General features: G+C 39.5%; 1 protein-coding gene across 26 annotated transcripts in view; it reads left to right on the top strand.

Annotated features, from left to right (window-relative positions):
- The window catches only part of LOC108027585 (troponin C), a 100147-nt gene that overhangs the window by 6716 nt on the left and 67780 nt on the right, over window positions 1-25651 (top strand). For 11 of the 26 annotated variants that reach the window (XM_050889887.1, XM_050889888.1, XM_050889889.1 and 8 more), the window contains exon 2: window positions 6128-6186. The exons of the other annotated variants lie outside the window; for them this stretch is intronic. In XM_050889887.1, coding sequence (XP_050745844.1) covers window positions 6184-6186 — 3 coding nt within the window. In that variant the 5' untranslated portion in view covers window positions 6128-6183. The remainder of the gene's footprint in view (window positions 1-6127; window positions 6187-25651) is intronic. 26 annotated transcript variants of the gene reach the window in all.

Below are 25651 nucleotides of genomic sequence, written 5' to 3' on the forward strand. Positions count from 1 at the left end.
GAATATATCCCTATAATGGGTGCATAAGCTAGAAAGCTGTGGCCTGAACTGTGGAGGGAAGTTTTTTGATAGTTGTGATAGTACGGATTTTTTTCTATTGTCTGAACTTGTGTTGACTACATCGTAGTTCGAAAGTGATTCATATGTTAGGTTATCTGTACTGACTACTTGGTCGGTATTTGTTGTGTTTAATTGTCTTATGAAGGCATTATTGGATGTTGCTATGGTGTTTGCAACGTAAATACCATGCTGAATTTCCTGATTTGGAATTAATACAATGTCTTCTTTTGAATTAAGTTCAACTTTCCGAAAAACTTGGGATCTTGCTGGCAGAAGTATTGAATTAGTGCCAGAACTATGAGCTATTGGTACATTAATTGGAAATTTTAAATTATTGGGTCTAGTTATAAGCCAATCTTCAGATGGCTTGAAGAATGTTTGACCGTCTGCACCCGTGTCTATTAAAAAGATAAGTTCTTTACCTGTAGCTACATTGAAAAATTAAACGAATATATTTTTCCGATGTGTTTTGGTTATTATTTTGGGTTATTCTTACATTGCTTTGGTTATTGCCATTGTGGCCTCGGTTCGAGTTACCTCCACCTTTATAGTTTCCTTTTTATTGGCCTCGTCCTCCATTGTTATTTTGGTAATTGTTGTTATAGTTATTGTGGTTGTAGTTATTGTGATTACCACGAAAATTACCTCTATAATTTCCACGTCTACGATTTGAGCCACGCTGTGGATAATTCTTAAAATATAGGACGGTATAGGACAGTTGCTTCAGTGCAACTATTGACAAATTTGGAAACGGCTTCGTTCATAGTACTAAATGTGCCAGCTTTCATGATAAGTTTTACCTTATCGATTGTGCAATTTTTAGTCATTGCTTTGACTGCAAGCTCCGTGGAATAACTTCTGGCCAGCTCTAATGGTAAACCATCTGTTATATATGCACCTTCTAAGGCTTTCGTCATCTGCTTAATTTCTTGTGTATATTGGTTAGCTGTTTTATTGCGCTGCTGTAGGTTCATCAGCTTCGCTGATAATACTTTTACAGTTTTGCCTTTGACGTTGCCTCTTAGTCTGGAAATCACTTCAGTAATGGTTGTTTCATTACCGATCAGATTTCTGGCGACACCTTTTAGCTTTGTTTTAATTATGGAGACAGCTAATTCTTCGTGTTCGCCTTTTATTGATTCTATTATTTGTAAAGCATTAATGAAATTTGTTAAATTACCATCAAAAAATGGTATAACCTTGGATGCTGTATTAATAAAATCAATATTTGATTGTGTCATTGTTATAGAATTACATAATATGTTTTCTATTATACTCGAAGTATCTGAATCTGTTGAATTGTCCAGATCAGTGTATACCGCCGAAATAGTACAATTATTCAAATCTTCATCTTCTATTTAGAGGTTTACTTTGGGAAGCTCTTCTGACTCCGATTCGTTCGTTTCTGTTGATTCCGGCTCAGGTGCAGTGTCAACTGCTATTGGAGTGTTTAGAACGGTAGGTACCGATATTTCTAAACTGAACTTTTGTTTAACAAATATTAAATTGCATCGTAGTCGTATCAAAAGTTTCGATACCTGTGACCAATGATCTTGATTTAATCTTTCCCTGTGATCATGTATTAGCATTCGCGCTTCATTAAAGCACTCTACTAATATTTCAACATGCTTCCTAACCGTGTTCTTTTGGATAGGTCTATTCTGGGTTAGTGACTTGTATGATCTGTCGAAATTAGTTTTAATGTTTGATAATTCCCCGTACAATTTGTTCCATTCCATGTCTGTAGTTTAGCCATACTTTGCAAGAAGGGTTACATGAAATATTTTTATATTTATTTTTTTGTTATTTAATTTTTTTAGATTTTAGGTGTTGACATTTATCTTTTCTTCAAACATTTTTTGTGTAATTTATACAATTATAATACGCTTGCCAACATTATAATAACGATTATCATTATCAATATTGTGATTGTTCGAAGATCAATTTTGCTTTGGGGATGGGGGTTTTGTTATTGTTAGTGTTTCATTAATTCTTCTTATTGGCACTGAGTGAGTGGAAGCAATTTTTGGGCGTCTATTACTTATTAATTTTTCTTGCAGAAAATCAAGTTCTGTTTGTAGTTTTTGGGCCGTAGCCCACACGGGAGATGGAGTATTTACGTAGAGTAGCCACTTCAGGTGTGCTACCCTTTTTTTTATCTTTTCGCAACTCCTCCGCGCTTGCCCATTGCTTACACTCTACTCACTCAGATTTTTTTTTTCGTCGGTGTATTCGTTTTCCATTTTTAGTTTTTGTAGTCTTCCTTCCTGTCTTCAGTTTCTGAGTGTCCTTTATCCGAAAATTGCGTTGTCCTGTCACGGTCGCCATGTTGTATGGTAATTTAATCGTTCCTTTTGGTTTTTATTTCGGTTTTATTTTTATTTAGTTGGAGCAGCAATGGTCGAAGTGTCTCTGATCTTTAACCATATTCTTTAAGTCTAAGTAAGTCTAAGTCTCGTAGCTGCGCTGCTCGCAGGCCTATATATTTATGTATAAAGGAGTGTACTTATATACGTTGCTATACGCTCTTGAGTGGAGGCGCGAGGGGTATGCATATGCTGTTACAATTATGCCGATGGTAGCACTCTCTGTTTCCTGTCTAAGCCATAGCGATCTGTTCATATTTCGGCTACTTAGGGCTTATGACCGGGACTTTGAAATATGTAAACACTGCAACAAAGTGTTACAGTGCGCACCCTTTAAGTACTTTCGGTACAGTGGGTATTCAATATATGTGCATACTACACTATATTCGATATTGAGTGTATGTAATTTTCCGAAAAAAGGAAAATCGCTCGTATTTGTGTGACACCTACGGTTTTAATTGGTTGGTTTCCGAACCAACTGTCTGTAAAACGCCTGTAAGAAAACATTTTTGGCTGGCCGATATGAGTTGCCAGCGTTTTCGGTGCGGAAAGTCGTCATCTGGTTGAGAAATTGACCGCTTTTTTAACCTTCTGAGACAAAGAGGAAATTAAACTATTAAACTACTATTAAACGCTTCAGCAGTTCTAAGTGAGTGTCTTTTGATTAATACTAAGCAAGCTCTACACTGGCACTGCTACGCACTCCTAACGATACCTGGACTGGACTGAACAGATCGACCCCGCTAATTCTAAAGGGTCGACTGACGCTAACACGATCAAATGCCAGGGTTCTTAATATTTGGAACACAAATTGTGCTTTACATTGGAAACAGAGCGTGCATCGTCGCCTAAATTGTCTGCCGAAGCACGATGATTACCGCGCGCGCTTCTTTCTGGAAAATTGCGTAGTAGGGGTCATCAATAATTAATTTAACAAAACGATTCAAAACGAAAGCTATGTATAATAGAGTGCCTCGACTATCAAATACCCGTTACCCAGCTTATGAGAGCAAAATAGAAATGGAGGTATATAAGCAGCAGAGGAATATTTTAGGGCGCCACCTATCGCCTATTTCAGTAGATGTTATGTGGGCTGCAGACAGATTTAAACGTTTAACCCGTTCGTGGGCGTTAGAGTGGGAGTGGCACACTTTTTTGCTTCAGTCGATAGGTATTGATAAGACAAACACATTTCAGTTAACATTTTTTTTGCCTTTTTAGTATACCCTTTTACTCTAAGCTAAAAGCATGTAACGAAATTCGGGAAGGGGTTCTGCACGACGCGTCGAATGTGTCGACGAGCTTTCTTTTCGGAAAATACCGTGATATGGGATAAAATATCGAGGTTCTTTGGGTATCTGTAGCCTTTATATAACCGAAACCTAAATACTCCTCTAACGGGATACACAATGTGTGATTTAATGGGTTTACTTTCCTGAGTCATTTTAAAGCACACCTTTGTTTTGTACGAGAAACCGAGACTTAATTTAAGTGGTAGATTTACTACAATTGTGCAGGCGTATTATCTTTACATTCTCCCGCCGGACAAAGACAAGCAAGTCGAAAAACAACTCAGCGCCGACCGAAATATCTACACGCTTAGGATTGAAAAGTTTAGGATCTACTAAGAAGATACCATTTGGAATTGGATCAGGAACGAGTGCAGTTGCTTCTAGAATTAAGCTTTCAACCTACCTCTTCGAAGTAGTTTAGACCCAAAGCCACAATTGCAATGGGATGATTGAGAGGGTATTGGGTATAGCGATGGATTTTACAAGCTCGACAACGAGATGATTAGCATGTTGAAACTCAATGGCCTCTGCGTAGATAAATGTTACAAAGACCAGTGCGTTTTGCAAATTTTAGCCGAGCTCCTACTGGAATATTTGCGAAGTGTATCTTTAAATAAAATTTTCATCTGGCTTCCAGTAGTGACATTTCAATTTTTTTTCGGCATGTCGAGATACTGCTAATGCCGTGTTACTATAATAAGGCTTATTCCCCAGCTGCTCTTCTGCAAGTCTTGGACTCCTCAGCCCATTTATTAAGCGCATCTAAGCAAGCTTTCCATAAAGGAATATAATCGTAACTAATTTGTTCTTTCCAACGCGACCTCGTTTTGAGATATACTCTAGATAGGACGAGTTGGCTATATTTTCCTCGTTGTCGATTTATAGATTTATATATAGCAGTTATGGTGTCGATGTGAGATCGTAACACCGCGGCGGATGACGCTTGGATTTTTGGGACTAATTAGGCACGAATTACCATAAACCATAATAAAGGGCACATGGGCCTTTGCGTAATTTGATTCTGGGTCGTGAACTAAGCTATCAAAAAAACTTATAAAACTCGTCGTAGTTGCCGTCGAATCTTGTGAATTTCATTAGTGGTAGTATTCTGCTGTGGCTTGCTGAAGAATTTAAACTACTGTTATTCGCGAAGGTAGAACGATTTCATTAATAAGGTCTTTGCTGATGCACATAATTCCACTAAATCCTTCTTACATGCCAATTTAAGGTTAATTGCCTCTAATTGTTGCTGGAATTCGAACGTCGTTTCACACGCATTAGGGGGAGTTTCATAATTAGTAAATGTGATTCTTATTTCGCTCAAGCTGTTTCAGGAATTCATTTATGTAATCCTTCGCTAAGCGTGTTCTACCAATACGTTTTAAACTTCCTCCCATTGTGATAGGAGTGCAACTTCGCAAACCCACTGGATTTATTAAAAAAATTGCTTATCCGTCGACTGCGTAAATCGTGCGTTTTATTCAAAGAGCTTTTCTATTTAAAAGCGTTACCAACTCTCATGTATCATGGATATATGTTTGACGTCCTTAATTTCTTCTTTAATGGCGCTCATTCGTTTGGAATTGTTGAAGGACAACGTCAGAGTCCCTAGCAATGCGCATCGTTCGGTCCTGCAACTAAATGGAATAATGGGCCAAAAAATTTAGCATCGACGTGCCGACATGTCTACATATCAAAATTGATATTAGAGCATTTATGAGGCAAACGGAGCTGGAGTTCCAAGCTTTACTTGCTTAATTTACGGACTTATTAAGTCTTTTTAATGTCTGCGACCCCATTTTTATTGGTCGGATTCTTCTAAGTCAATCATGCCTAATGTCTCTTTACATGTTCCAGGTCTCTCGACCAACCTCTCTATTCCAAGCCCCACAGCGAGCTATATGTTGTGCGAAGAGAATGATCCCAATGGGAACGAGTCATCAACGAATGACGCCACGGTACAATCGCTACCAGATTTGGTGACTATAGTTTCGCCTGAGTCATTAAGGACTACTAACCCGTCATATGCTGTTATCACTTCAAGGGCTCTGCCGCACCTAGTTCTGCCTTTAGCAAATATCTTTGCACCTCCTCTTGTCCCACTTACTAGCGTGATCCCTAGGAAATACACCCATAGCCCTACTTTTTTCTCTGTCATGGTACCTAGGGAAACATTTTTTTGTGTCTAGGTTGAATGCAACACTAACACTAACATATTGGTATTTACATCACCAAATTTAATTTTAAGCAGGTAAGAGATTACTCTTCATTTAAAATACTTGATCGGGATGTGTCCAAATTTCTTTGCCCCAATTTTTGGCCTGCTGATATAATTGTCCCGATTACTTTTTTGTCGACGTCTAGCTCTTGTTTAAATTCAAATACCTAAATTTCCTAATTCACTTTCAGAATGTTCGGAGATTTCTTAGTAAACTCTATATGATGGACCTACCCATTCATGCACGATGGTGAGATTTTGTCTTATAATTCCAAAATTTTCGAAAAAATTATTACCTGTCAGTTGCAGCATCATAGTCTATTATTTATAAATCTACTATCTACTATTTATAAATTACCCCTTTAAGGTTTTCCTCCCAACCTTCCTTTCTTACTTGTTTAGCAGAACTTAAATGGTCTGTTTTAATAATAAATTTTCAAAATAATTAATGTTACTTCTGGAGTGTCATAGGGTACCCTTATGTCATAAAATCAATTATATTATGTTTGTTTGTATACGTGGTGCATGATTAACATGTTAAAGTTTAACTATTATAAATGTAACTTTATGACCTTTTATCGTTGTAATCCATGTCTGTTCTATCGAATTTAACGCCCTTGGACGTATTTTTTAGTTTTTAAGACCATAGATCGACTATGGCTAACAATGCCAGAAGTCTCCTAGTGGTTATGCGTTGGTCAAGGTTGTTTGTGCCCAACCGGAGTAGGCACTTCTAGGTCACGCCGCAGGAAAAGGGGTTTATAGTGATCGCCTTGTCGCTGGCAAGGGAACGCTTTATGGCAGGACGATTCCGTCACAACAAGGGACAGGATGCGGTCACTACGCTGAGGGTTGGGCTAACGGGGGTTATCTGCTAGTTGGATGTGTTACGAGCCCTATTCCCAGAAATAGGAAGTAGAACCGCGTAGTTATGAGTGCGTTGATAACTGATTTATTCTTAAATTGGTACTTGCTTATAGACTACTTGAAACACGGAAGTTTACTGACAAGAGTTATATTCTAGAGTAGATTAGTGGCTTTCGATATTGGTAGCAGTTAGCGTAGCTGGCTCGGCTGGCACTGCAACAATGTGCTGACTGCTTTGGCGGGTCAGTGCACCGTCGAGTTAGTGAGATGTTAAGTCATCCGTTGACAATAAATATTATATGATGATCAGCGATTCACATAAACACTGGGTGACACTGAACGCCTGGTACTGAATTGCTGGGTGCTGGCCAACCTTGTGTGCGAACAAAGCGAGTTTGATGATGCATACACAACAAAGCTTTTATGATTTTCTTGCTCAACCGTCTATGGAATATTGCTGCAAAATGATATGGTCACTTGGAATTAGCTGTTACCAAAATATTCCTCTTATTTGCTTTGAAAGGTTTAAACTGGGACAAAGGCAGTCGATTGCCTTTTTATCATGCGAAGGTGCGCCTGCTGGACTTACCAACCGTGAATCATCGTAGAAAGGATCCAATTATGTTCTCTGTGAAGATTATAATGCACTGTGTCACGTCTTGCTGTTTAAAAGCTCAACGCAACTAATTACGATACAACTTATCTATTTTCTATTTTCCAATAATTTGTAAATTTCTATGTTGCTAACCATTCTATGTGAAAAATGCTCACTGAGCATTTATTTTATATCGTATTTTTTCATTTCCACGATTCTGTTTACTAGCTCAAACCGGTTTAGGGCTCTGACGGTCCGAAGGACGTGCAGACGGTTATTGCTAGATCGACTCCGCAAGTGGTCCTGAGCACTAGGTTATGCTAGTTCATAGCTACATCTTATAGAAGCTGATTCACGTGCCAGTTCTCAATACCGTCAGTATATTGAAAATGTAAAGGCCAGTAACCGCATGTTTGAGTATATTCTGTGTAGAGACTTTTTTTAGCTTTCTCACTGGATTACTCTTTCCTTTTTAAAATTGTTAGTTTAATGAGCCATTGATAGCAATAAACTAAAATGTTGACAGAATGCAACAATTCATAAATTTAAAAAAGAGCAAATTCAATGCATTTGAATAAATTTATATTTTCTTTGACATATGTAGATTACATTTACATTGTATATTTCAATGAATATTATAATTTTTAAAAAGTCAAGCTCACAAATATATATTCTAAGGATTTTTTTACTTTGCTTAAAATACTTTATTTGTTAGTATTTAAACGACTATTTTTTAAATTTTTAACAATTGTGTGTGTTGTTAAAAACCAATCTATGAAAAAAAAAAGAGGAAACACTATAGTCGATTTCCTCATTATGATTCATCGACTATTAGAAACACGTTACTTATCTAAAAGGAGTGCGAAAGGGACGGAGGTATGCTTTCAGGAAATTATTCTTTTCACCAATACACATATAGCGCCACCTAGCGGAAATTGCTCCGTCTAGCGACACTAAGTCGTCCCAGCCGCCCAGTGGAGTACATCTGATTTACTGCATGTGGTGTGCAAGCTCAATTGTTTTTGTAAAATGGAACCTGCTAAGACTAACTTGCGCTGTGCAGAAAGATAAGGAATCTACATGACAAAACCCAACTTGCTAGCTTTTATAGTTTCCAAGATCTCACCGTTTATACAGACGGACATGACCAGGTGGACTCGGCTACTGATCCCCATCAAGAATATATATACTTAATGGAGTCGGAAACGTTTTCTTCTACATTGTTTTCTCAGGGAGCAGGAGTGGGTATGCAATTTCACGAATCCACTGGATGTATTCAAAACATTGCTTAGACGTTGTCTGGGTAAATTGTTACCAACTTTCTTCAGATCTTTCATATTACATTGGTATTTAAAGTTAGTATTTTTATGTAATCTGGTTTTTTTATTAGGTATCTGGTATTTTGTTGTAATTTTATTATGATCGCAGCTTTCGATAGTCCGCGATTTTCTTCCGGTATCAATGACGCCACCTATGCAGAATTTTTTAATAGTGGTTATGCGTCTTGGTATTTTATAGTCTTTGAACTTACCCAGCAAACATTATATCTAGCGGGGCTACAATGTACGTTATTATCAAAATACATGTCAGACTGCCCTACGTCTCCTAGTTCCAAAAATCTCGACATGGATCCAGTCAAATCAGGGAAGCTTAAATGCACATTCACTCCCGTTGTAAAATCCCACTACTTGCTTGATTTGAAATAATTATTTCGTACATTCGATCTTCCGCCTCCATCGTCTCATAGGAAAAAAAAAGGGCAAACGAACTATGTCATTCATCTAACTGCATCATCCAACAACAAGTATATTTTGCAAAAATTTTTCAATTTATTAATTAAAATCAACTCAGGATTCGAACTCATCAGAAAATCGCATTTATCATGGATTTATGTTCGACATCCTTAGTTTCTTCTTTAATGGCGCTAATTCGAATTTTTTATAGTCAACGTCAACGTCAGCAAGTAAATAGACTAAATAAGAGATCCGGCAAAATCCTACCTTCACCTGTATGGCATCTATGTTGTACATTTAGAGCTGTGAATTATTGCTCGACAGTGCCAACGGACATTTATTGATAAAATATAACTAATTTTTCAGGCGCTGGAAACCAGAGGTTTATTTTTGATCAAAACACGATACTTTAGTTTAGTTTTGTTTTGCAGACTTTATAAACGTTGTCCCTTCTAGAGCTTCACATAACGGCGAGCTCCGGGAAGCCGCTGTGCGCAGCGCAAAAGAAAGGGAACATGACACTCATGAATACGCGGCTAAACTTTTAAGAGCTTACCGCGGTGGCGGCTTATACCTTTATCGCCTCTGAGTGATCTTTGACCAATTACTTCGGGTTACCTATTAGTTTGAAAGCCTGAGAGCCAAATGGTCGCGACCTTCGACAAACAACACCGTTTGGTCATTATCTACGATGACAATTTTTCTCCACAGTATTGGAAATTCGGCGTTATGAAGGGCGTAGTAGCTGGTAAGGACGGACTTGTTTGGCTTGCTTATACTCCAACGCCTGCCGGCTACTACCCACAAGCATTGATTCCATCAGATTCTATTTATCAAAATCATTAAGCTAAACCCAAACAAACTTAATTGCAGTGTGCTGAATGTAAAAAACTTAGGAAAATGTATTTATTTAATACATGAAAGTTGAAATCAGACCATTGGTTTGCTGTAGGTGCGATCGTCCCTAAATCTTCACTTTGTTAAAAATCAATTATATAATTCAACTATTTTTACAAAAGCCATAGAATTAAAGTTTCTTAATAACAATGATTCCAAAACACTAAAATAATTTCAAAACTAGATACGCAAAAAAAGTTAACCGCTCAGGCAGTGTTATAGAATCGGAACTTGTACATTTGGCCATTTTTGTTGAATAACGATTTCAAAACGTGACTTTATACACAATGAGTTGCATGTAAAACGTAAAGATATGTTAATGTATATCCCATTTTAGGCGTTGCCAAATTTATTAAAAGCCGCTTTAGATAAAAAGGAAATCAATTTAAAAAGAAATAGGAACAACAAATTTTTGGTCATAATCTTTAAACGATAGTATTTGGAAAAATAATAATAATAATAAAAGCGTACTGAGTATTTTAAATTACCCTTCTAATGGCATTTATCTGTCTGTAACTTTAGTAGTTCGTAAGTTGGGGATGTATGAATTTTAGCTATTTATGGCTCTTTTCCCGCCACACAAGCTAGTTTTTCCAAAAGTAGGAAACCTTAAGATTCATATATTAAGCTGTTTAACATCATCTAGAATTTCCAGGACTGTCAAATAGCGTTTGCATACGAACAAAAAAGTTCAATGCTCAGGTAGCCTTCGTTGTTCATAGAGTAAAAGCGTATAGTTTTATTTATCTCAGCAACACCTATGAATTAAAAAGGACGCCACGCTTATGCCCACATACGACCAAAATGCTTAAATCTGTCTGCCGCCCACGTTACCATACAAGGTGAGTTCTAAAGTAAACAGGACTTTTAAAAGAAGGCAGAATAAATAGTTTTTTCGGCACCTTCCTTTCAGCGCTCTGGCGTTTCGTTTCGGGATCATATTGAAAGAACCACTTGTTTCATTATTTAAAACGTTTCGGTCAAAGTTTTACCAATTTTAAAACCAAATTTAATGTTGGCTCTTTGTTCGAAGCTCATTTTCGCACCTCAATTCCAATAGATGAAATGTCATGACATTTTTACTGGAAGTCGATAAACAGTTCTAACGCACCAGTTGACATATAGATGGCGCCACTAGAGGGCGATAGATTAAAAAAGTCCTGTTTACTTTGGAACTCCCATTTATATTGAAATTGGGAGTAGATGGTGCTTTACAACATCGCTTTGCTGCTAGTAAGTTGAGTAACGGCTATGAGATAATCACGGCACTCGACTAAGCGTTATTTCTTAATTTTAAAGTGGGTCTTTTTACAAAATTGTGTCATACGATAAAGGTTGTAAAAGAGCTATACAGCTTAAAATTAAAAATCGTTCGTGCTGGGGTCCATGTCCACCACCGCTACATTTTCTTGGCCGTGTACCGGTTCATTTCTCTGATCTATGCCGTCATCCCCCTTCCCTCGGCAGACTACTGATACTTGTTCTCCAATCAGTCCCAATCAGATATTTACTTATTAAGCTTGCTTTTGCCCCCGTTTTCGTTTGTGTTCTTGTACATGTCTTCACCATTCGTCACCACTGCGGTCAACTGCTGCTCCTCCTCGATAAGCTTGGCCGTTTGTTGGAGAGGTAACATCTTGCGACCCCCGCTCGCTTCTCTGCGTCTGAAACCGCTGAGCATTACCCGACTGCTGAACACCCAGCAGAGTAACAGGCGTTGGTGTCGACATACCCATGCCCAGTGTCCGTGACCGCCGTACTTTTGGTAGGTCTACAGGAGGTCTGCAATTTGTGTCGTTTGCCTAGGCCTTTGTTTTGTGATTGGTCGCCTCCACACAGTGTTTGTTGGCTGCAAGTGTTGCTTTTGGGGTGGTGTCCATTGGCCTCCTACTTGTGCGCCTATTGCCTGCCACTCGTTCTGCTGCCGACCGTTGATCATTTCCCCGTGTCTCCTAGCTGCCTGCCTCTTCTCATCTTCTGGATGTGACCTGCGTTGGTGATGCTGACTTGGTTTTTGAGAACTTGTTTTCCTGTCCGTACGCTTCCAGTTCATACTTATCGGGTAATATCATTATCTATCCAGGTCGGTCACTTTGTACGCCCTTAGAAAGATCCTTAGTCTCGGAGTGCAGCTTTTATTGATGATCCTTAAGGTCTCCTTTGAAGAATAATAAGTTGGCCTTACCATCGTCTACGTGTCGATCATGTAGTCTTTGAACGACTCCCTGAAGCCCTGCTTCTGTTGCCTGCCCTAATCCGCCAGCCTGGAAATTTCTCGGCATAAGGTATGTGTGGAAGCTATCTATGAACTCTGGCCAGGGTTTTCATTGTTTGTTGTTGGCAATGAACCACTTCAAAGCCCTTCCCCTAAGCAATTCCGGCATCACTCGGGGAATTATGTCTATCTATGTCAACCTACCTACTCCAAGAACTCTACGAGTTTTTCCACCCCGTCTAACCTAAATGACTACTCGTAGACCAGTTTGGCGACACTTGCAAAGCCTGACTGGCTGGGTCTCGAGGTCAGTGCGGTTGTTTTCCTGTCTTTGTTGACTTTCTCCTGTGGGCCTCTTTTTGTAAGATGTCAAGCTCAGGCTTGCCACTTGGTAATCCCCTTCAGCGTTCGTTAGTGTGATACTTGGGCCGGCTCTGTGATGGTATGTAGCTTTCAGCTTGGCCCAGATGTCGACGAGGTGTGAGTCATTCTCTGTTCCTGAGTATTAATCCGATAATGCCCTCCTTATTAAGGCGGTAGATCCATTTCGTTCCCATTGGGCGCCATATGTAACAAACTGATTTATACGGCTAGCTCAGTAGATTTTATTTTCGTCCCACCAAATTTATAAAAACGTGACCGCCCAGTAGCTCAGCGAGGAAACCCAGAATTTACAGGTTCGTAGTGAGTTTATTGCGTGTATATTATTACAAACGACTTGGTACCTCACCTCCATATCGCTTCTTGTGTCTTTTCGTATCCTCAACGGTCCTGGTTGCTTCGATGACCTCTCAACTCGATACCTCGGTGCTCCAGTCCTTTGTCTCATTAAAGACCCTGAACACGCTCGGCGCTGCTCGTACCTGACGCGTTGACTCGACGACTGCTTGAACGACTCGGACTCACGAGGGGTGCCTGACTTGCTGCTGACGATATGCTGCGCACTGGTCCTGGATGTGCGGGCTGCGCGGCTATACGTAGGGCTCTCCTGAACAACTGTACTCCAGACCGTACCGACCGACCGCTCTCCCTTCTGGGTCGTTATACTCGGGGATCGTACACGCCGTTCCGGGACTTAACGAGTCAAAACCGTACGGCTCTCCTGGACTACTCAGCTTGAGACCGCACAAAATCGACCGCTCTCCCTTTCTGGCTGATCGCGCTGGACCTGCTCAGTACTCGGTCTACGCCGGTTCATGCTAAAGTAGTCCTTGGGGCGCGGTACACTGGGTTTAGACAGGCTTCTCCCCGAGCTCGCGATTTCTGGCCCTTACTGCTCAACTCCAGGCATAACACTAGGATTTAGTTGCCAGGAATAAACAGATCGACTTGGTCTAGCCGTATGATGCTCTCCGGACCTCAGCTACCTGCGTCTAAATTTGGAGATTCCTAGTAACCAATCCCAAGGTCTCTTCCTCGCTTACCGCTCCTCGCCGCGTACTTGGTAAGCAGCCGGCCATCAGTTGTTACTGCTGCTAGAATTTTTGTATGTATGATGCTCGTTGAAACACTTCGAGCTGTAATTTAGAATTATATGTGAGTAAAATGCGCTGTACGCCTGCTGATGCCGGCGCTCCTTAGCAATATGTTGGTGGTAAGGGGAGGCCAGTTGGCCGGTGATCTCCTAATCTAGAGTTTAGGGAGATGACGTTGGAAGAGTGACTGCCCTTCTTACCTGCTGGCCTAGGGACTCAGACAGTATTTAATTAATAAGAATTTAACGGTTGATAGCCGGACTTATATTTGAATGAGCTTGTGATCTTTATTAAATAAATACAAAATTTGAACTCAACTTAAGGCTAACATAAATTGGTCTTCGTAGCGGCTACGCAAATATGCTGTGTTTGCCGGCTGTACATGAGCGTCCGGCGCTGGCTTTCGGACGAACGGTCATCGCCGTCGCTCGGTTGACCTAGTTAACTACTATTTGGGCGATCACCTCTCTCAATAGGCTCGCCGATTTCTTGGCCTGGGTGACTCGTCGATAGGTTAAGCCGACGCGAATTAACGCGCAACACATTGCTCCCGCAGTTAGCAATTTCTGATAAGTCCGATAGCTGTTGACGTTTTCCCCGAACCAGGTTACGCTCACTCAAACTGTGATGGAAGGAAGCTCCATAATAATATTGAGGGAAGTCGAGCTGGCTACTCCTTGAGCCCTTTTCCGGGCTGCGTCATGATTGACATATCGGGTTTCGACGTAGGTAATAGGCTGCAAGTCGCTTTGCTGGATTTCGCAATGCGCGACGCCTCCAGCACGGACTTCTTGGGCGCACAAACTTCTTAGCGCCAACTTGCAAAACGTAGCCCCTGGCGTTGTGGAGCAATTCTTCACCGGTTGGACCTCTCTATTGCATTCTGCCACTACGTTGTCACTAGCCATCGTGTCGTTTTGCGAAACGGGAAATGTAAGATTTTAACGTACGTAACGGACAATGCATCTTTAATAGGAATATCGGTGGGCTCTTCCATCCACACATTTTCCAGGTCTGCATGATCTAATATGCTTGGACTCACAACAATGACTTTTGCAAGAGCTATTGCCATTATTTAAGTTTGCAGCTCCATTGCAATCATCCTATTTCGAGATAATAACATTTCGTACAGGTGTCCCGTGTCAATTTGGGGTTTTTTGGCTGACCTCAGAAGTTGATTGACGGTTGTGAAAATTTTATTGATTTGGTCTTGTATCTTATTATTGACCTCTATTTGCCTATTGTTTGCATTTATTATTTGGAATTACATGAACTACATTTTTTTTTAAGTCATTCGCATCTGGTGTCCCAGCAATTACTTTCAACGCTGTTCCCAGAAAACTAAGCTTCTAGCTACTCTATAGTGGATGCTCAACGAGTCGAGCAGGTCGCGCAGATGAGCGACGTCGACGACCAAGAGTTTCTGCATTGGTGATTGGGGGAACATGTTGGTCATGCCATCAGTTTCCTCTGCCACTCGCCTATATTCCGACAGACTCGCAGTGTGTCCTACAAATGCGTATTCCCCTCACACTAAAATCTGACCATCTAAGAGGGGAATGTATTTAGCCTGTGAGTAGTCCGTGACGTGTGCCGATGTCATGCTCAAGGGGTATGGATGGTCAGGGGTATGGATGTAAACCTGTAATTTGCATAAATTGTCATGTCTGTTCTAAATGGGGTAGCCCACCACCAAAGTATAAAGAAAAGTCTTTACTAAGAATAAAAGCGGCTAAGTGGCTAGTGGTGAGTGTAATAAAAACAATAAAGGAAGTTAACTTCGGCAAGCCGAAGTTTGTATACCCTTGCAGTTATAAAAAATAATCAATAATTTTATTAAATTGAATTCGAAATTCTTAAATTCCGATTTTCTTAGTCCTCCGATTTTGATAAAATTTAATTCGAAATTCAGAACTAATTTAAAAATGTTATATCCAAGCTTAGAAAGGTATATGTTAAAAAACACCAAAGATATAATTTTTTTACAAATTTTTCTCCGATAGTTCCTATGGGTGCTATAAGATATAGTGGTCCGATCCGGTTGGTTCCTACTCATATACTACCTGCAATAGAAAGAAGACTTTTGGGAAAGTTTCAGCCCGCTAGCTTTAAAGCTGAGAGACTAGTTTGCGTAGAAACGGACGGACAGACGGACATGGCTAGATCGACTCGTCTAGTGATCCTGATCAAGAATATATATATATGGGGTCGGAAACGTCTCCTTCACTGCGTTGCAAACTTCTGACTGAAATTATTATAACCTCTGCAAGGGTATAAATATAAAAATGTAAAAATATAAAAATTTATGAACTATCTGTCGAGAGACGAATAGGTTGTGATTCGCCTACCTAAGGTTGTCTTTATGGACCACCTTCCCCTTATGAGGACTGTGGTCTCCATGTCCGATTCAACGGCTTTCTCTTCACACAGTGGTGTGAGCTTGTTGCCAAGCTTCCTGTTGGATTTCACAAAGACCTTGTCGCCATTTTCCGAAAACCCTGTTCTGACGCGAAACGTTTTCCCTGGCTCTGCCCACTAAAGTGCGGAGTTTTACTCGCACCAAACTGCTGGTTTAGTTGGGAGGAGATCTTGTCTTGTTGACGTTCTAGCGTCTTTGGTATTGACCTTCGACCCTTATCCTCTTGGTTTCTTGCAAACGACGTTGTGTACCTCTCGTGGTTTGACTTCACTTCTTGAGCCAAGGCGAGCGCGGACGACATGTCTTTCGGCATTGCCGAGCATAGGACGTCAGTGAAGCTTCGTTTAAGTCCTGAGATGAATACCCGGAGTGAATCGTCCCGGAATTTATCACACAAAACCTTCGCTGCAGATGCCTCGTAGGTTATGGTGGCTTTATTGGTGAGCTAGGTAAGCTTTTTCTCAATTTCGTCATAGTATTGTAAAAACGTGAGGCTACTCTGTCTGAGGGTGCCCATCATCTCCTGCTTTATAACGTGAATTGGCCGTTTGTCGCTATATGTGAAGTCGAGTCGATTCATGATCGCGTCTAAATTTAACACAACGCCGAATGCTTCTAATAATGATCACCGCTGTTAACATACCTCCTAAATATGTAGTAGGCGGCTACTGCGGCCTGTCGCCAGGACACGTTAGTTTCCTGTGTGCCCGCAAATTTGGGCAGGCAGTTAACAGCGTACAAAGGCTCATTGCACTGGACGTCGCCGCTTATTGCTATTGGCCCATATAGTTGGATCTGAGAAGCTTCCGCTCGGCATGGTGCAATCTGTTTTAATGCCAATATTTTATTCCAAACATAAAAAAATGCAAACATTGCACAAAATTCGATATTTTGTTATTTAGTATTCAATTGAAATCGTCAATCAATTAGTTAGTGTATTGGAAATACATATGTTAATTGTGATGTAAAAAATGGAGCTGTAAAATTTCTGGCAGTGTATTTAATTATTTAGTGACATGCAGATGTTCAGAAAATATGTGAAAGGAATAGCTCATTTACATGATTTCCAAACTTTAACCTGATGCGATTTTTTTACCCTGGGCGCCAATTAAAATTATATGTGAGTTTTCAAATGCGCGGTAGGCCTGCTGATGCTGGAGGGTCCCACGCAGCGGTCTCGCTCCTTAGCAGTATGTTGGTGGTAAGGGGTGGCCGGTTGGCCGGTGATTCTCTAATCCAGAATTTAGGGAGATTACGTTGGAAGGGTGACTGCCCTTCTTACCTGCTGGCCTAGGGACTCAGACAGTATTTAATTAATAAGAACTTAACGGTTGATAGCCGGAGTTATATTTGAATGAGCTTGTGCTCTTCATTGAATGAATACCAAATTTGAACTGAACTGAAAGCTAACATAATTTGGTCTTTTTTGTTTGCTGTGTTTGCCGGTTATGCATGAGCGTCCGGCCAGACGTTGAGTCAGCATCTTGGCTGGCGCTGGCTTTCGGACGATCGGTCATCGCCGCCGCTCGGTTGACTTAGTTAACAATTATAAAGAAGTGGCTTTACAAGACCATGAACGTGCTAAGTACGCACGGGGCCTTTTTATCATTATCAAAAAAATTGCAGCTCGCGAGGAAGATACATAAAACAAATAGAGAGGAGACACAAATGAAAATAAAAGGCAAAAATAAGATTGATGCAAATGAGTTACTATATTAGTTTTTAAAAGCGGGATATAACTTAAACTTTAAAAGTTAAGCGGGTTACAAGTTCTATAGGATCAACATCACCTCTTTTAAGATTTTGCATAAAAATAATAACAAGCATTATTCTACGACTTACAAGTTTAGGTAAATTAGGCAATAGTAATCTACTCTGGTAGGAAGGTAGCATTAAAAATTCAAGAAGAAATTGCCGAAAATTTAATAATACTATTATAGTTGTGGGCATCCGTCTTCGCGCCCTTTTTGTAAAGAGGCCTTCCAGATAGTAGAAAAAACTGATGAGGAAATAGACAAATTAAAAAGTTTTAGAATCGGTTTCAAATGGTTGAGGCACAAAATTTAAACACACACCCAGGAAGTCCATCTGGACCGGAGTTATTTGGCGTTGTTGTTGCTAAATCTGATAAGCAAGAACTTACGGTAATGACAGTGGTAAAAGTACAATTTGCCCCATTTAAGGGAACAGGGCGGTTAGAAATTAACCAAGAAGCCGAACTATAAATGGTTTGGAAATAAATAATAAAATAATAAAAAAAAATCAGTAATTTCAGAATCCGTCGATGCCTCCATTGAGCTTAAACGTACCGATTAAGGCGATGCCGATGACTTACGCTTGGCATTAACAAAGTTGTAAAATTAACATCTTTTAGATACATAGTATAGCAATCACTGTTATGAACAAGATATAACATATTTCGAAAAATCTGATGGCTTACCCGATTTTTAAGGATTTTAAGTCTTTGATGCGCATTGATAAATGAAGGAGGCCTGTTTAGCTTTAAAGGAAGCCTATCAGGAACGCAGTCATTAAAAAAAGTATTTCACACTATGTAGAATAGTTCAGTGGTACTTCCAATATATATACAATTCTACAAGTACGTCCTATTATATTGAGTAATCATAAGTTTACGAAAATCAGAGCAGGGGAGTCAAATTGTCAATTCCATTGTTGGATGATATCGGTCTTCAGGTACAACAAGCTTATTTGCTGTAACGATAATTTTAAAAGGTCATCCACAAAATCATGGAACGATAACGGAATAGCGACAAGTGAGTCAAGGTATATAAGGTAGATTAAAGTAACCCAGAATTTATCGCAGACAGATGGTGATCATGAATTATAAAATGAGAACCAGGAGAAATATATAAAAACAACAACAAAAAAAATAAATATAGATTGCAAGGAAACCTTTAGACCAACAAACTCAATCGTTTGGTATATGTAGTAAGAGTGAATTCGATCGGATGTTAGGCTAGAGGTTACGGCAGCACACCGCCCCCTTACGTGAGGAGCGATCGGTCCTATAAGTATAAAAGTTGTTTGACAGAATTTTGGAATCAGAGCCAAAAGCTTTCAGAAAGTAAGACATTTAACACATTACGCGGAGCAAATATATCCTACGAGCGAATGAAAATCGAAATTGTTTAGCTGCAATATCCTCGGATTGTAATTTTTCACAATTAAATTCCAAAACATCCTACGATGTTGTATGTGGGTTGAATCTAGGAGCAAATAATTGCTTCCTTTATGCAACAACTAAAAGTTTTTTACGCCCCCAACCGCGTCTGCCTCATTAAGCCGCTTATCTCAAATGCCATTTCCTTGCAGGAACCGCATGACCACATGAAACCAGAATTAAGGTCAATGAAGTCTTTAACTCTGCCAGTGAATCCAGCACATTTAACGTTCATCATAGAGTAGCAGAAAATAAAAGGGTCCATTATAAGTTTAAAGCACGTGAAATAAAATATGAAAAATATTTTGGCACTGGGATCAAATTCAAAAATCACAAAACACGAAATAAAATAAGATCGGGAAATCGCGGGTAAATATAGTAAACACAACTGTTCAGAAGGGACGCAAAATCGATTTTTTGTGGGAAGTTATTCAACTTCTTACATTTTTAGCGTATGAATGCTGAGATATTAAAACACACCCACAAATAGCCAAAACACTTAGATTTTTGCATATAGTACATTGTATTTTCAAATACCTTAACGACATATAGGACAAGCCTATAGTTTGTGTAGTTCAAGCTCACAAGTTATGGGTGTACATAATTTAATTATTTATAGCTGTTTTCTCACCAAATTATATAGTTTTTTTTTTTAAGTTGTAGAATAAATTTTTTTAACATACTCTAAACTAAACAAAATAAAATGTTAATTTTAAGAAGAACCCCAAAATCGTTTTTTGGGAATTACTTTTAAACGGAGAAACTGTTTGTTAAAGTTGAATAAAACTAGCCGAATAGCGGGGGGTATTTATACCCTCTTGACCCAACAAATCTAGTATACCCTAGTATACGAGTAACGGGTATATATAAGACGGACAAGGAAGGTAAATACAAATTTTGTATCGTTCATCAAATTCTTTAGACCAACGCCAAAAAAAATGTAAGCTAGAAGTTATGTGAGAGTCATGTTTAAGTTTTGGATTCAGGAGATAACCCGAACCGTTAACTGAGCTTATTAGATCCAGAGACATGTTTTGAAAAGAGTAACACATAATGAATGTCATAATATCGTACTTGAGAAGTTTAAATTCAAAAGGCTTTAATGACACCATTCCTGAAAAGCCAAAAAGCACATCTATGTTGTATTTACGTTAACTTCAACAAATAGTCTGCCAACGCGTAGTTGTAGGTTTTATAAAATGGACAACTCATATATCTCGATTTAAGAAATTGTGGTAAATTTGGGGACTTTAATGTTAAAGGTTTGGGAATCAAAACAACATAACACATTCAACTACTCATGGCATATAAAAATGAAAGCTATGCTCAGGCACCATTTTTCCGACATAAGTTACGTCGTATTCGGTTCGTGGGATCTTTGAAAGACTCTTTTCTCTCCAAAACAACGAGAATAAATATTTTATAAGGCCTGGAAAATAATATTAGAGTGTAATGTTCGTCGGTCGTCAGTCCACACTGCCCCCCAAGCTTAGCTGAAGCTTCATCGCAATTCGATAGGGCTGTGTTTCCGCCATATTCCCTCCTCTTCACACATTCATAACACCAATTATTGGACAATTATTTTATTAGCAGAGACTATCGAATTTTATTTGCACACATTAGCAAAACGCTTACTATTCACGACTGAAAGCGTCGCTCAGAAGGCTTTTGTAATTGAACATACAACTACAAAGATGATACTCGACTCCGAAGTGTCAATAACAGTCTATAAAACTGTAGTGTAGTGGAACCGGGTTCCTGACGCTTCGGATCCTGGGATTTGCAAAAATATTTTATGGGATATATATTTATAAATATACGTGCACAAAAAGACTACTGCTCTTAAGTACAACGATTCATTTAAATACAAAATATATGTATGCCTGATGCACGCATCGTTCCTATCGGGTGGTGGGAAACACTTCTCTTTGCTAATTGTTTACCAGGACCAGCACTATCGATTCAATTTATTTAAAATAATTTCAATGCATCTTTAAATGCTTCCAATGTTTTGATTTTAACTTGTATTCTGGTTGTATTATGTGAGGCTATTGACCCTTGGTTATGCATTAGTTCACATTAGCCTAGGTTCTTTCATTTATATTGCACCACTACTTTTTGAAGTATGTTGTTGGTCTTTACGCCTCTGATCGGATGGATCCTGCAGCTGAACAATATTCAGGAGCAAGAGTATCACGAGTTCTGCGGCCGCAAACATCCCTATATGCCGGATGTCATCCTTATGGTTGATCTTCCTTTCCTTCTTTGATTATAATGGCGGCGATGGTCAAACACATAAAATTCTTTCTACCTCTTTGTGTCCTCCTTAAGGGCTGCAGAATCCTGGAAACTGATCCTGCCCCCCCTGCCCATGAGAAAGACGCCTTTCCTCGAAGCTGGCGGCCTCCGTCAGCAAGACACCAAAATGGATTCTCTATCTTTTTCTAGCCGCTAGCTGCCACTTTGGATCGGATAAACTAGGTGTTCCCATCTAGGGTTACTATTTCTCGGAATGCGCTATATTTGTAGTCAACTGGTTACCAGTAGGTCGATCGTGGCCTTTGTTTTGGACACGCGACAACAGTTAGTTGCCGAATCGCAATTTCTTTTGCCTTTACAATCCTGAGTCAAAGATATGTTAGCGATCAGATCGATATATATTAAAATTGTTGGACTTTACTTCACAGTCTGATATTTCCTCAGTAAAGGTAGGAATGTCTTCAAAAACAACAGAGGAATAAGCTTAAAGCTAAGGAAGCTGCATATTTAGCAGTTTTGAAAAAAATCTATGCAATGAGAGTTGTATTGTAACAGAGACAAAGTTATAATGCGTGTCAGTAGCTAATAAACTCTGAAGCTGGTTATATTCTCATATTTATTCTCTTCGTTTGTAACGGTGCAATAGGTTATGGTGCCTTAGGCATATGAAGGAAATCACAGCTTAAGTGGTGGCTCGTTTCGTATTTGAGATACGTAATTCATTGTTTTCATGCCGAAACCTAGATGAGATTTAGAGAAAGCATCAGCCTAGCAGACCGGCATGCAAGGTATCGCTTAACAAGAAGCTGTTAAGTCTTAGGGTGGCAGATGGACAGACAATATTCGGACACATAAGTATTTTTCTCGAAACCCTAGATCAACTTTCAAGTATAAATATTGATTTAAATAAAGAGCTGCGAACGATCATTTTACTTTCCGGCCTCCCAAAGGATTATTAAAATTTTGTGGTTGCCATAGAAACGCGTGACAATTTACCGGCATTCGAAATAAGAGACAGTAAGGACACAAAAAGCAAAACAACAGTAAAGTGCCTTAAATGTGGCTAACGCGGCCACAGAGTTAATTACAATTAATTTCTTTTTTTGTGATTATATATGCATTATTTATTGAATATTCTCTTGTATGAGACTAACAATAAGTATATGAAATCTTAAGAATATAAATTTATTATTAATTTATTAATTATTTATTATATAGACTGAATTTAGCTAGGGCCTTAATAATTATTGCTGGGCTGGCAGATCGTTTCGATATAGACAAGTTCTGTTCGAAATCCGTGTTAGGTTCCTTGCGAGATTGTTTGGGTACTGTGTAAGCTTGTTATAGTAGGCCGCTTTCTGTTTTGCTATTTCATCTTTAACCGGTGGTGTGCCCAGATTCCTGTGGATGTTTTTATTCCGAACATACCATGGTGCCCCTGTGATTCTTCGCAGGATTTTTTATTGAGTGCGCTGTATGATGTCAACGTTGCTGTTGCTCGCGTTCCCCGACAGTTGAAAGCCGTAGGTCCAAATAGGCTTAAGGGTTGAGTTAAAGAGAAGAACCTTTTTATTCCGAACATACCATGGTGCCCCTGTGATTGTTCGCAGGATTTTTTATTGAGTGCGCTGTATGATGTCAACGTTGCTGTTGCTCGCGTTCCCCGACAGTTGAAAGCCGTAGGTCCAAATAGGCTTAAGGGTTGAGTTAAAGAGAAGAACCTTAAAGTCCGGACACAGGGGTGTTCAAGAGTTTATAATCCACTGTAGGCTGCTAACTTTAAGTCTGAGTTGTACTTTCTTGTATTCAGGACTCTGTGGTAGAGGTACAACTTAAGTAACGTATGAGTGTTTTTTGGCAGTAATTTTATGAATGAGGCCTTCAAGACACACTCGGTCGAAAGCCTGAGAGACGTCGAGGAATATCGCACTACAGTACTCCCGATGTTCGAAGGCTAAAAGAATTTCTGATGTTATTCGGCATACTTGCTAGATGGTTTTCGTGGCTTTCTCGAAACACGAATTGATGAGCCGCGATTCAGTTTTGGTCTCTTAAATATGGTGTTATGCACGTGAGCAGACATTTTTTTTAGTAATTTGCACGATAGTAAGGTTATTGGCCTGTACGATGTGAAAATTGTGTGGTCTTTCCCAGGCTTCGGTATCATTATAACCACATACTTTTTCCATTTTTGGAGTAGTTTTAATTAATAACATCAGCAATTTCACGTGCTTAAAACAAGATCAGGTTAATTGCAATCTCAGGGCTAGGCGGCGGTTGTTGAAAAGAGTTTGTGGAGGCGTCGTTTTTCTCAAACTATACTCCAGGACACCAGCACAGGAGCTGATTTCAGTCTCAAAGTTAATTGTGGTGTAAGCTCAATGTGAGAACTTACGTACCTTTTGTACTTTAGCCAGTTATTTCTATGCGAGGTCAGCTTGAAGGGGTCCTTGATTACTTTCGATTTTTTAAGAAGAGGTTTTAAAGCCGTCGACTGATCCAATAAAAAGTCCGATAGAGATTTGGCGCATACTAAATTTCTTGGGATGTTCTTGCGTCACAGCGAAGTCAATTAGGTCTGGAAGTTTTCTGGGATCAGTTGGCCAGTATGTGGGGCTGCCACAGACATAGTCGAGTTAGTTGCTCAAATTTGTAATTTCTTTAAACAGTTGCCTTCCTTTAGGGCTCACAAGTCTTGATCCCCAGTGCGTTGTAGTCTGCTCCTGCTAAAAATCGATCTCCGAGTGTGTTACAGAAGTCCATGAATTACTCATTAGTTATTGTTAAACGCGGTGGGTAATAGACAGCGACTATAGTGACGCTGCTGTCGCCGGCTTGTAGTTTTAAAGACGTAGCGAGCAAATAATTTTAATTTTTCCGATGAAAATGGGTATTCATGCCTTCCCTGATTAAGATTCCGGTTCCTCCGTGGGCCTTACCATCCGGATAATCTGTGCAATATGAAATATAACCTCTTATTTGGATGTTGTATTTACTTGTGAGATGCGTTTCTGCCAGCAGCAATATATCTATTTGGTTTTCATTGAGGAATTAGTTATTCCTAGCTTGTGCCGTAAAACGCCATTGGTATTCCACATAGATATTCGAAGGCAAGACATCGATTATTTATGTTGTTGGGATGTGTTGTAAAGTCAGCATCATGGTTTCGAAGCTGTTTGGTATTTGTCCTATTGCTTGCTGTACTGGTATTATAATTTGGCCAGAGCATTGAGCTTTTAGAGTCCCCGTCTGATTGCCAAGTCTTAATTTTGGGGCATTGGCGTATAAAGCTCCCCCATTGGTGTTTAGGGGCCCAAATGAAGATCTGCCTGCTTTCGCAAAGAAAACATCAGTTGTTTTTTGGGATTGCACGTAGACATTTTTTGCGTTCTGGGAGCGTGCATATTTTTCTTGCTGAAGCCGACTTTTCAGCTCTTTATAGACCGGGCAGCCTCGGTAGTTTGCGTGGTTTTCTCCACACTTATTTTTATACATAGCACCAATTATTGTTTATTATTAGCGTATTATTGTCTTGCACTACTCCAGTATTTTTAGTTATTTATTTTTCACTATTAAGCTACTTTTCCGGAGGTGGCCCAAAACACGACTTTGTTGCCGAATAATAGCTGTGTATTTACGTTCGGTAAAAACAGTGCCAATTTTTTGCTGAAGAACGATAACTCTAATCAAATTCGGAAAATTTTACTCATTTTTAGTAAAAAATCGGCATGTGGTCGAGAAAAGAGATGTTTTCTTTGACGAAAATTACGGTAGACAGCAGTTTTCTAGAGATGAGACGATTTAGCTTGATTAACAACAGACTAATATGACATTATTTCGTTTGATTGACAACAGACTGCGGACATAACAAGCAATTATGACGGGGATACCCGTCCTAGAAGCTGGCTGAGGGTGTCTCTGATAAACACGGCATTAAAGATGAAGGCGAGATGGACTGCGAGGGTACTGAGGCTATGGCGGACTGGCAGGCCAAACCCGGTCGCGCAAAGAAACAGTAAAACTTACTTGGAAATTTTGCTGCAAGTGGAACACAAATACCATCGAATACAACGA

The sequence above is a fragment of the Drosophila biarmipes genome, unplaced genomic scaffold, assembly GCF_025231255.1.
Source record: "Drosophila biarmipes strain raj3 unplaced genomic scaffold, RU_DBia_V1.1 ptg000008l, whole genome shotgun sequence".
In the NCBI taxonomy this organism is placed as follows: domain Eukaryota; kingdom Metazoa; phylum Arthropoda; class Insecta; order Diptera; family Drosophilidae; genus Drosophila; species Drosophila biarmipes.